This window comes from Protopterus annectens, chromosome 6.part0 (assembly GCF_019279795.1).
Source record: "Protopterus annectens isolate FY-2018-M chromosome 6.part0, PAN1.0, whole genome shotgun sequence".
Classification (NCBI taxonomy): Eukaryota; Metazoa; Chordata; order Ceratodontiformes; family Protopteridae; genus Protopterus; species Protopterus annectens.
Window position 1 is genome coordinate 1,085,834,616 of NC_056737.1, and position 13,503 is coordinate 1,085,848,118.

Here is a 13,503-nt window from a genome sequence, read left to right on the forward strand (position 1 = left end):
TGAAGCCACCTTGGGAAGGAATGAGGGATTGGTCCTGAGGTACACTCCATCCTGGTGAAAGGCCAAGTACGGGGGTTTTACACAAAGGGCCTGAAGCTCAGAAACTCTTTTCGCTGAAGTAATAGCGACAAGGAATGCCGTTTTCCAAGATAGGTACTTAAGATCAACCGAAGCAGCAGGTTCAAAAGGGGAAGCTGTTAAGGTCTGTAGGACTAGTGATAAATCCCAAGGGGGTACAACTTCCTTGACAGGAGGTCTGAGCAGGAAGGTACCCTTGAGAATGATTACGGCAAAATTGTGTAAAACCTAAGGACCTGACTCATGTCCCACATGGTAATGAGAAATAGCTGCCAGTTGAACCTTGACCGTAGAGCAGCTAGCCCCTTGATGAAATACACCTGTAAGGAAATCCAACACAGTCGGCAACGGTGCTGTGAAGGGATCTAAGTTATGATTCTCTGCCCAGATGGAGAAACGCTTCCACTTACTGCGATAGACCTTTCTAGTGGAAGGTTTGTGTGCTGCTACTAGGATGGCTTTAACTGGGGAAGAGATTCCGGGAGTCCTGACTAGGAGTGGAACTGGAGCAGCCAAGCTGTCAACTTGAGGTTGTCCAGATTCGGGATCGGGAGATCTAGGGGATGAGATATTAGACCCGGTAGGGGATCCAGAATTCAAGGAGGATTTACCAGGTGAGTTCACAGGTAAGGGAACCATGTTTGACGAGGCCAGAATGGGGCAATGAGGATCATTCTGCTCCCCAACCGACTGGCTTTCTGTATGAGTTTCAGCATCAGAGGTAGAGGTGGGTAAGCATAAAGTAGACCGGGAGGCCAAGCATGCACCAGAGCGTCGCTCGGGGATTCCCCGAAGGGAGGAATTGGAGCGAAGTAACTGTTGCATTTCGTATTTGAGGGAGAAGCAAAGAGATCGCAACAGGGTTGCCCCCACTCGGCAAAAATCCACTTCGCTACCTGGGGATTGAGAGACCACTCGTAAGGGGAAAGAATGGTGCGGCTGAGCCTGTCCGCCAGTATGTTGGACCGTCCCAGAATGTGCGTTGCAATAAGAAAGCGGTTGGTGGAGATCGCCCATTCCCACACCCTCATGGCCTCTCGACAGAAAGGATAGGACCTGGTTCCCCCGTTTGTTGATGTACCAGACAACTGACATGTCCGTCTGTATCGCAATAGTTCCTACAGGAAGAAGGTTCTGAAGTGCTTGCAACGCCAATAGCACCTCCCACATCTCCAGGACATTGATATGCAAAGAGGTCTCTGTGTCGTTCCACGTGCCTTGGACCGTCCTGCCTGAGCAATGCCCCCCTCACCCAAGGCGAGAGGCGTCCGTGGTCACCGTGGCGAGGGGAGGAGGTGTGGAGAAGGGACGTCCCGTATGGAGGTCCGGAGATTGGAGCCACCATAAGAGAGCCCTCCTGCAAGCCCTACTGAGGGGAATAGGGTGGCTTAGGGAGTAATGTAGAAAGGACCACTGGACTTGGAGGGTCCATTGCAGGACCCTCATATTCAGACGAGTCAATGGCAGAAGAGTGATTGCCGCCGCCATGGAGCCTAGAGCCCTCAGGACCAACCCCGCCGATGGAGCTTCTAATTGGAGGATGGCCCGCACATGAAGCCTCAGGTTTTGCAGTCATTCCGCAGTCAGGAATGCTAGAAGGTTTCGCGTATCCAACTTGGCCCCTATAAACTCTATCATCTGAGTCTGAGCAAGAGAAGATTTGTCCCTGTTGATGGTGATGCCCAGCTGGGGAGCAAGCCGGAGGAAGTCCTGGCTGAGCAAAGTAGATGCCTTGTCGGGGCGGTTAGGAGCCAGTCATCCAGGTATGGAAAAACCTGAATTCCCTGGAGTCTCAGGTGGGCCGCTATCACTGCTAATACTTTGGTAAACACCCTGGGGGCTGTGGTGAGGCCAAAGGGAAGGACCCTGAACTGGTAGTGACTGGCTCCCAGCCGGAAGCGGAGGAACCTCCTGGATCGTCTGTCCATCAGAATGTGGTAGTACGCATCCTTGAGGTCTACTGAGCACATCCAGTCATTCTCCCGCAATAGGGGGAGGATGGATTGAAGAGTGACCATCTGGAATTTTTGTTTGGTTACTGACAGGTTCAAAAGGGAGAGGTCGAGAATTGGCCTCAAGTCCCCCGTCTTTTTTGGCACCAGAAAAAACCTGGAGTAAAAACCTAATCCACGCTGGTCTGGGGGGACGGGTTGGATGGCTCTTTTTTCTAGGAGCTGCTGAATCTCTGCAGCTGCTACCTCCCTCTGATTGGGTGGTACATCGGGTAGGTTTCTGAGTTTGAGGACATGATACAGGGGAATTTGGTAACCTCTGGATATGATACGAAGCTCCCAGCGATCTGATGTGATGGACTCCCAAGCTGCCAGGTGCCTCGAGAAACGCCCCCCGACTGCCTCCAGAGTGGAGCAGTTGGGCAACCCCTCAGGTTTGCTGCGTGGGCCGATCAGAGAAGATTTCTCTGGTCCCAAAATTCTTCGGGCCCCCTCTGCCTCTAGGGCAGCGTCCTCCCTGTCCTCCTCTGCCACGGAAGGACTGGCTGTCCGGAGCAGGCTGGGAATGTTGCGATTTCCGGAACCACATCTTCTTCTGTCCCTTTTGGTTCTTGGCGAAGGACCTCTGGGGAGCAGAGAAGCGGACTCCGACGGCAGACGTCTTCCCATCCTTTTCGCTCTGGACTAAAGTCTCGTGAACGGTCTTGCCAAATAAGGCACAACCATCAAAGGGGGCATTCGCAAATGATGCCTTGAAGGGTTCCGCGAAGTCAAAATGTCAGAGCCAGGACTGGCGTCTCATGACTAGGCCTGCTCCGCTGGCTCTAGCGGCTCCCTCTGTGGCATGGGACAAAAGCCGCATAGAGGTATTCGATACAGATCTTAGAGTGGCCATGCAAGTGGAGTACGACTGTTTGTCCTCCGCCGACATGGACTCCAGGGGGGGGAAGCAGCGTACTCTTTGATAAGGTCTCGCTGCATCCTAATAATGTGTGCCATGTAGTTCAGGGACCTTACTGAGAAGGTCGCTGAACTAAAGACCCGCTTCCCTAGGTGATCCATCGAGCGAGACTCTTTGCTCGGTGGATGGACTGAGGGGCTCTCCTGAGCTAATTCCCTCTTGGTAGCTGCCACCACCAACATGGCATCTACGGGGGGACCCTTGCTCCAGTGGGATCTCTCTGAAGGGGGGCTCAGAATCCTATCTGGGCATTTGGGAACTGGCTCCACAGTGTCCGGCTCCTTCCACGCCCTGGTGGTAATAAGGTCCACCAGGGGGTCGGGCGGAGGGGACACCCAAGAGGTAGATGGGCCTGCTTCGAACGCCTCCAGGAACACGGACTCGTCGGAGGAAGCCTTGGGGGCAGACCAGCCCCCTAATCCTGAGCATTTCCATGATGTCTCTGAAGGAGACATCCTCGGGGGGCGACCTTGGGGAGCCTTCATCCAAGTTCGTGTCTTCTGTTAAAGACTCAGGGGAGTCCACGTGCCTTCTCTTACACTTCCGCTTATGAGGAACATCCTCGGGGGGGCTGTCTGAGGAAGTCTCACCAGCAACATCTTGTTCCAGAGGAACGACCTGAGACATCGAAGCAGGCTGTCCCTGTGGCCAGGTGATGGAAGCCAGACCCAGCCGAGAGGGAGTGCAGGATGGGGCCGAGGCAAGGGCCGGGGGTCTGGATGCACTCAACAGAGCCCTCTCCACCGCATCGAAGGCCAAGGGAGAGTCGCTCTCTCTCGGATCCGAGAGCCGACTCCCACTCGGATCCGATGGGGGGATCGGCACCGGAGTCGAGACCATCGGATCAGAAGGACCTGTGTACTCCGACCTGGATGGAGCCGAAGGCACACTGAATCCCTCGGATCCGAAGCTCAGCCCACGGCTCCGAGAGCTCGGATCAGACAAGGATGGACCCGACAAACTCGAGGGAAAGGTCGGAGCACTCCCATCTGCAGCTGGGCCTGGATGAACCTTCGCATCATCCGGTCCAAGTCTGCATCAGACAGGCTATAAGTGGATCTCGACGAGGCCACCGAGGCAGACCGGGAGTGCCGCCTCCATAACCTTGACGGAGATCGGGTCTCCTCCTCCTCGGGTCCCGGTGAGAAGCATGGGGACCGGAGCCGAGGAGGAGAAGACTTGGAAGCCGTGGAGGGAGAAGCCCGCTTAGCTGGGGGGGGGCCGAAGCTGAGGCCTCGGCCCGCTGCTTGTGTTGCTTCTCCCTCCTTTTCTCCCTCCTGGCCTCCCTCTCCTCCGGCGCCGCAGCGGGAGTTTGAGTCCCGGCCGGGGGGAGAGAGGCAGGAGTGGCCACCACCGAGGACTGGGGTGAGACCACGGGAGCACCGGAGGCCGAAGCTGAATCCGGGGGCAAAAGTCCCGCCAGGATCAGCTTCGACCTCCGTTCTTTCAGTGCCCTGGGGTTGAACGCCGTGCAGATAGTACACCCAGAGGAGAGGTGTTCAACCCCAAGGCACCGAACACACAGAGTGTGGCCATCCGCCGGTGAAAGCTTATGGCCACACTCGGTGCATTTAGAAAAGATCGGTTTTGGGGCCTCTGACATTACACTAGTACCAAAAAAAGCAAACTCACTCACACAAGGCCCCAAACACACACCGACCCACACACAAACTACGCACCAGCGAAGGGAGGGGAGGTAATTACACTAAAAAAATATAACATGTTAGGGCTAAAATAAGGGGAAACCTAACACACTCAACCTTTTAACAAAAAAATATAACAATAATGATAATAAGCTGAAAGACTTATCTGAACAGACTAGGAGCTCTGAATCTAGCTGCTTTCCCTAAGCGCGGCAAACTAGATCTGAGGTTAGTCAGGGTTGGCAGGGGATTATGGGTAAGGGGAGGAGCTAGGAGCTTGTATCTTACAGCTGTGAAACAAGTTGCCGGCTCGGATCCGAAATCAGATCCGATACCCAAAAGTTGCTGACAAATGAAGTACCTACTTCAGATCAGAAAGTTTACCCTGGGGATCACTTCAGTGGCTCTGCTGGACAGTGGCACAGGAAACTAATCTAAGGGGACGGCGAAAGCCAACACATTCTGGCTAGGCTTATAAACGCCCTCAGGCAGATAGCCTAGTACCCATCTATGAGCCTATGATATGCTTAGTAAGGTGTTAATGTTAATTTTAAAATTACCTATGTAAAGTACTGCATGCTGCAGCATAGATTTTCCTAAAGTAAAAATCATGCATATTCTACATACAGCTTTAATGCTAATGAGATAGCTAAACTGATTTGCATGTTAGAGGAAGTTTTTGAATGATCATAAACTTCAGTGAAGCTAGACCACAATACCAGTGCTGGCACTGTTAATCAGGCACACTGACATTACATTTAGCATATACAGGGAGAAATATGTCCAAACATTACTGAAACTGTCCTGGAGAGGGTTTTGCAATTGGTGGGGGATAAGGAAGCCCTAAGAATTAGGAGGTCATCACCATACGCACCAACATATTGTGAAGAAGCTTAACATGTAGGGAGTTGATGAAAACAAAAGAGAGTTTATGTCTCAGCCACAAAATAAAATGCAACCTTACTCTTTAAGATGACAAAAGGAATCAAACAGGTTCAAAATGTATTTTATAATGCAACATTAACAGAATAGTGTGTGTCCTAAGATTAATGCACTGGGGAGGGGCTTATGGTTCTGACTTCTTTTTAGTAAAGAATGGCGCATTTCAAGCAATATCAGAGTATTACTGCAGTATCCAGTAGTATGTATCTACTGTGATGAGGATGAACTATTTCACTGCTACATTAGCTTGTTTCTGAAGCTGCATTTTGTATTGAAACCAATGGTCTTGCTCCTGGCAGCCATGAAATATGACAACCACACAAACTATGCTGTCAGCATCTTACATCATCAGCAATAATCAAACTATACCCTCCATTACACACAGTCACAGTATTTCAACACAACAGAAACAAACCATTAAAAAAATAACATTTCAGCTATTTTAACAATATTTTATTTTGCCATGAACACAGAAACAAAAGCAATAAATACGCAGGAATTTCAAAATATTTATTTTACATTTCAAGTGTTCATGTAGTACAAGAAATGAACATGAGGATTCTTAATAGCTAAACTAAGCCCTAATCTGACATGTACAAGGCTGAATATGCATGATTATGTAAGCAATGCCATACTATATCATTCTGAGGTAGGTGACGTCATACTCTGCAGTATGACTTGTAAATGAACAGAATTCTGTCGCAAAACAGGTACGGGGAAGATGTAACTCATTGTCAAATAAAATAAGGTGCCTATCGACATCCAAACTTCTCCATGAACTGGGAGTCTTGTTGTGTTTACAGGCAGTGTCAAACTATCACCTAATTCAGCTATATCATCTAATGTCCATTATAACTGTCCTAAGGTGAAGGAAACGTCTTCATGAAACAAACACATTCTTTACGTCTGTGCTTTGCACTTTTTTCTTTTCTTTTTTTTTCCATTTGGCCATTTTCACTTTCTTAGGAAATTCTTAACAGTCAAAAAATGCTGTCAAAGAATGGTTTTACTGATAGACAAACACTACAGACATGAAATGTTCAGGACTACCAAAACTATTCAAAATATTTCTGTAACAGATATAAATCTATATAATATAAATATTCTCATTTGCAGGATTTGACCTAAAGATAAAAGAACCCAGACTGCACAGATATTAATCAAAAACAAAGTAAATACAATTGCCAGTTGTCTGTAAAAGTTATCGTTTTGAGATCAAATGAACATGCAAATAAAAAATAAAAGACACAAAGTGTTTAATATCAACTAGTCTGAAGAATGACAGTACAGATACACATTTTATTCCTTGACGTAATCTACATTTACAGCATTCACCTCTGTCTGAATGGAATCTGTAGCTTTGCTGCAATGCATTTAGCTAGAAAATGCTTAAATTATGGCCCCCCTTCCTAAAGCAAGTCCATTTCAAAGCTTTAGACAAACGAAGAATCAAACTAAGTCAAATAATTTTCAGGACATTTAATCTCGATTACCTCTAACTATTCTGTACATGTCTATAACATTTACACAATGGAAGAGAGATTCTGACCCTTTTAAGTCCATTTGGACAACTTCTTCTAGGAAAAGCTGTGAGATAATAATCACCCTAAATTACAGTACATTCTAAATATAATATGCACCCCAAGAGTTTATTTCTTTATTTTGTCTGTTGACTGGAAAAGTAAAGTGTCGTCTTTTTTTTTTTTTACTCTTTTCAGCCACATTGCAGACCACACAGACAAAGGTGCATGCAACATATACCTGTACAATTTGGTGTAACCAACAGGCAAGCTTTTCCGAGATGGAAGGAAACTAGAGTATTTGGAGAAAACCAAAGACAGCAATGTGATAAGACACAACTCCACTGGCTAATGGTAACTGGCTATCAGGACTAAACATCATTCTATGGGGATGTGAGGCATACACTGCTCGTACAATGAGGCTATCAAATTAACCATGAAAAACAACCAAAATCCATTCCAGGGATATGCTCACCCACAATTCTGAGAAGCAGCAAAATGTTTCTGGTGGACTATGAACAACTCTGTATAAACTAAAAATGTCCTCTACAAAAGCAACCACACATTTGGTCTAACATGTCATCAGGAACAGTGGTATCTTCTGTTACCACATATGCAGGCAGAAAACTACAGAGAAATACAATACAATCTTGATGCATGATTGTAATAACGTGGAAGCAGCCTCCTTCTCAAAAACTTTTGCTATGATCTTGTAAACTTTAAGGAAACTCTAATGGCCATTGTGGAGTGTAGATACAAGTTTTTGCCTGTTAGCAGCACCCGTCTCAAAGAACTCTGGGAATGATGGTGAAGGGGACTATGGGACTGCTAGCTTCTAGTTCTAGAGCTGTAAGGAAACACTCTGCAGCTGCATCATCATTGCCCTGAGCTTGCAGCACCTCTCCCAAACTATTCCACACTTCATGAGCAGTAGAGTTTACTTGGACAGCATCTCGCAGGATTTTTTCAGCTAAACTGTAACGTCCCAGCTGGTGCAGAATAAGTCCCTGTCAGAAAGAAAGGAAGAAGAGTTAGATGGAACTTCTACACAAGTGGTTTGTTGTTGATACCGAAAACAGTATTTGGATGTAAAATGCCACCTAAAAAAATAACTGCTACAACAGCATTGAGCCTTGCAACACCCCTGGGCGGGCATTAATTACATAGTAAAACCCAGTACGTGATGAATACGTTGAGGTGCCAAAAGTGGTTTACTCTTGGCACCTCACCCATCTCTACCCTCATTAGTAAAAGACAGCAAACTTTCATAATGCCACAGATCTAATGGCATAGTTACATTACTACGAATGCAGTTAGTAGGGCTCAGGGCATACCTTCATGTTAAAAATCAAATGGCCTTTCTGTACACATCTGGATAGATAACAAGACTTTGCCAAATGGTAGAAAGAACAGGTAAGCAAGTTCACTTACCCATAACAGTAGATGTTCAAATTCCTCACTGCTGAAGTACCCTTTAGGCTATATGGGCTGTGCCTGCCAAGACAGAACCACAGGACAGCTTCCAAAAGCTCTAGCTCCCTCCCACACTTCCACTCTGACTGCTGACTGGCAGCGAAATGGAGGGAAAATAAGCAGTCAGAGTAAATAATCTTCAGGAATTTCTTGCCCTAAAGTGAATGAGGAGCATACCCATCCTGAAGTGCACAAAGAACAACAAAATGTTATATCAAAACAAGTAACTATACACAAAAACGAGGGGATGGCAAGCAGGTGTGGAATGCGAACATCTGCTGTTACAGTTAAGTGCAATGTATACACCTGTACACTGCTCATCATTCCCACTTCTGCAGCAGCCTTTAGGCTACATGGGTTGATCATCAACAGGTAAATGCAATATATACACCTGTACACTGCTCATCATTCCCACTTCTGCAGCAGCCTTTAGGCTACATGGGTTGATTATCAACAGGTAAATGCAATGTATACACCTGTACACTGCTCATCATTCCCACTTCTGCAGCAGCCTTTAGGCTACATGGGTTGATTATCAACAGGTAAGTGCAATGTATACACCTGTACACTGCTCATCATTCCCACTTCTGCAGCAGCCTTTAGGCTACATGGGTTGATTATCAACAGGTAAATGCAATGTATACACCTGTACACTGCTCATCATTCCCACTTCTGCAGCAGCCTTTAGGCTACATGGGTTGATTATCAACAGGTAAGTGCAATGTATACACCTGTACACTGCTCATCATTCCCACTTCTGCAGCAGCCTTTAGGCTACATGGGTTGATTATCAACAGGTAAGTGCAATGTATACACCTGTACACTGCTCATCATTCCCACTTCTGCAGCAGCCTTTAGGCTACATGGGTTGATTATCAACAGGTAAATGCAATGTATACACCTGTACACTGCTCATCATTCCCACTTCTGCAGCAGCCTTTAGGCTACATGGGTTGATTATCAACAGGTAAATGCAATGTATACACCTGTACACTGCTCATCATTCCCACTTCTGCAGCAGCCTTTAGGCTATATGGGTTGATTATCAAAGGCTATCCAACCTGTGAAGAGGAAGGAGATGGATCCTGGAGTCACTGGAGAATAGTCCAAGCAAAGCCAGTCCTGGATGTAGAAAAGGAATCCTATTTACATTGCCTTGTAAAGGCATGTACATAGTCCAGACTTTTTCAATAAGCCATCAAAGAAGACAAGGGACTAGCAGAGTGAGCCTTGACACTGCCTGGAACTGGTTTATCGAGGTTGAATGGCAAAAGGCAATAGCAGAGGACAACCACCTGGAAATAGTCTGTTTTACATGGGGTTGTCCATTCTTTGTCCCAACATAAGAAATAAATGGCTGATCAGCTTTAATAAAGGCTCTAGTTCTGTCAAGATAGTACCTGAGATACCTATGCACACCCAGAGTATGCAGAATTCTTTCTTCCTGGTTCTGGACAAAAGACAGACAGATTTATGGCTTGATTCTAAGTGAATTCTGAAATAATCTTGGGCATGAAAGCGGGATTTGTTCTTAATAAGACCTTATCTCTATTGAAGACCAGATGAGCTTCACCCACCATGACAGCTTGCAACTCAGATGCTCTTCTAGCAGATTCTAAGCAATGAAAAGAACAGTACTCCATGTAATGAACCTTAAGTCTGCTTGATGTTCAAGTTCAAACAGAGACGAGGTTAATTTTTCTAGCACAAAAAAAGATACAATAGCAACCTGTGAACAAGGAGGTCTCAAGTGTAAAACTCTCTTAAGAGACTGTTTTACTAAAAACACAGAAGAAAGTGGAGGATCCATGGCCAAACATGCTAAATAGCTGTAAGACGTACGTTGATAGAGGTAAGGTAAGCCAGAGACTATTAACTCACACAAATATTTGACCACCAGTGGACCATAATCCCTGATAAGGCACTGGTTATTGGGGTCTATAACACCATCAGCGAACGTTAAAAATAGTGAACGCTGATATATCGAACTTCAAAGTCCGAAAGCTGAAAAATGCGAAGGAACGGATCAGCAAATTTTTTCCCCAGGGAAAAAAATTCGCTGATCCAAACAAACAAAACAAAAAAAAAAAAAAAAACAAGAGAGTATACAGTCAAAATTAAGTGAGGGGCTGTGCCCCCCCCCCCCAAAGTAACTATAGCAACTCTGAGATCACACCGCAGTGGAGAAAACAGCAAAGCCCGGAGAATGGCCCAGCAAATTTTTACCCTGGGAAAAATATTTGCTGATCCGTTCTTTTGCTGCTTTCGGACTTTGAAGTTCGATATATCAGCGTTCACTATTTTTAGTATTTGCTGATGCGATACAGAGCCTGGTTACAGACACAGACTAAAAAAATCTTTTCCACTTGCCAATATGAGATTTTCTAGCATCAGGGTGTCCTGCTTCCTTTAGAACCTACTGCGCATCCTCTGAAAAGTGCCTAAAAGGAATAAGAGTCAAATCAACCAGGCAGTTAGTTGAAAATGATGGGAAACTGGGGTGTATCAAACTCCCTCTTGTCTTCTGTAAGTAGCCCAGTGTGTGAGTAAGCTTGTGGTTACTGCCCTTGGCCAACTGGATAAGAAGGGATAACCAGTGTTGCCTGGGCTAAATGGGAGTCATCACAATTGTTTCTGGAGTGTCCTTCTGAATCTTCAGGATTACTCTGGACATCAATGGAAAGAATGGAAATGCATAAAGGAACACTCCCATCCCGGGGAATAAAAATGCATCTGTTTTCCAAGCCTGCTTGCAAGAGCAGAACTTGTTCAGCTGTCAGTTTTGAAAGGAGGTAAACAGATGTACTTGAGGTGCCCTCCACAACTGTATCAATTACTGGAAGACCCCCTTCTTCAACTTCCATTCGTGAGTGTCTGTCCTTGTCCTGCACAGCTTGTCTTGCCAATCTGGTTTTCTCTGATGAAATTTCAAGCGCTTGGAGGCTTTAGGGGTGCTGAACAGCCATTTCTCAAGCAAACACAGCCACCTGCACAGATCTGGTTCACCCTTGCTTATATACCCCATTATTGTGGTGTTGTCTGTAACTACCTGAAGATGTCCTGGAGAGACCATACATGAACAGGCTTCAAAGGCATGGATCACAGCCAATATCTCTTAACATTTATGTGCTTTGTTCTGTCTGAGGAATCCCACAGGCCTTACAATTTTACCCCAATTGAAAGTAGTCCCTTTGAGAAATCTGAGACATCTGTGGACACAGACTGAAGGAAGAGGAAAAAAGGGGAAACCTGAATTTGTCAGTATCTGTAGTCTCAATCAGTGCAGTTCCTTTTTGGCAAAGTCCAAGACTGAAGTCTGATGCAAATACTGACTACGTGCGTTTTGTCAGAAACCACTAAATCACTCTGATGTGCAACCTGGCAAGAGGCATCATAAATGTAACCCAAGGATCTTAAGATGTTGTCTGGCTGAAGTCCGAGACTGATTTGAGAAGCTCAGAAAAGTTTCCAGATAAAATTCCACCTTATCATGTGTCAAAAAGACGTTTTGCTGTAGGGTGTCTACAAGATATCCTAGAAAGAAAATTCTTTAAGACAGGGTCAGTGAGGATTTCTGAACATTTATCTGGAACCCCAAATTGGTCGGAATACCAGAACCCAATTGTAAAGACTCTTGACATCTAGGAAAAGACTCTGCAAAGATGAGTAAGTTGTCTAAATTAGGAAATATGTCAATGCCATTCAGTTTATAATGGGCTATGACTGGAGCTAGGCATTTTGTAACTTTGCTGCCTATTTCTACCAATCTACTAATGCCTAAAGCTAAGAATAATAAGACCATCAAGACTCAATTATTTAAGAAACGATCAATCCAGAAGTCATTATACGAGAAGTAGAGTAAACTTCTTTTTCCATTAAGGGAAGGAGAAATAGTCATACTTCAAACAGAAAAAGGTTTTGACCACATAGGGCAAGTTAATGGCAAATGTTGTGAACCGAGATCCTACCTCATAGACTCGTAAGGTATGCAGTACAGGCAAAACTGTTACCTGTATCAGAATAACCACAATATTGTCAGAGAGCGCCAACTATTGTTTCCATCCCAGAGGGTGTTCTGATTCCATCCCTGAAGATGTTCCAAGTAAATCACAGATCGAACATTTTTTCAGAGACAGCTCCAGAAGTTAAGTCCAATTCCCAATTTTATATCACACGTTATGGACGAGTATCTAAGCCCAGTGTGAAATATGTAGTGACATGGACTTAACTGTGTATATATGTATTATATCTTGCATTAGTGCATGACTGATAATTGTTTGTGACAATCTGCATGTCCAAATATCCATAACATTGCATGTTGTGTTTTTCAAGGAGGAGGATGTAGATCAGAGAGCACGTGCCGTGTGCTGTATCTTTAAGTAACACGTCAAAGATTGAGAGTGCACGTATAAGTATCACGCACGTGCCATTCCTAGTGCCATTTTGAGAATGCAGCCAGGGAGTAAGCATGCATGACTATAGCAGTTAGTTTGTATACAAGTTACTTAAGTTAAAGTCAGTAAACTTCTATCGTGATGCGTTTGCATAAAGTAAAGCTGCTTAAACAGAACCCATGAAGACTCTTCTATTGTCTCCAAAGTAGGAGTGTGACACTTTTCATCTGAGGTGTTCTATATGCAGATGACCTGAAACTGGGTAAACTGATTGCATGCGTTACAGATAAGGCATGTTGGCAAAACACCTGGACTAAACTGACCATTTGGGCACAGGAGAATAATATGCTGATAAATACATCAAAAACTAAGCATGTGAGATTTGGGAGATGTAATTTGAAAGGTGAATATTTAATGCAGCACACAGTGATTGAAACTGTAGACTCATTTAAGGACCTGGGTATATGGGTAGATCCAGTTTTGTGTTTTTCTAATCATATCAACCAATTGGTTAATGATAGTTACAGAACTATAGGTTGT

General features: G+C 45.2%; 1 protein-coding gene across 1 annotated transcript in view; it reads right to left on the reverse strand.

The window, feature by feature from the left end:
• Positions 1 to 6,065: 6,065 nt before the first annotated feature.
• Positions 6,066 to 13,503, reverse strand: part of TTC7B (tetratricopeptide repeat domain 7B) — a gene marked incomplete in the record, with an annotated part of 1,939,345 nt that continues 1,931,907 nt past the window's right edge. Inside the window, 1 exon segment of the mRNA XM_044074706.1 lies at positions 6,066 to 8,103. Within this exon segment, the coding sequence (XP_043930641.1) occupies positions 7,882 to 8,103 (222 nt within the window).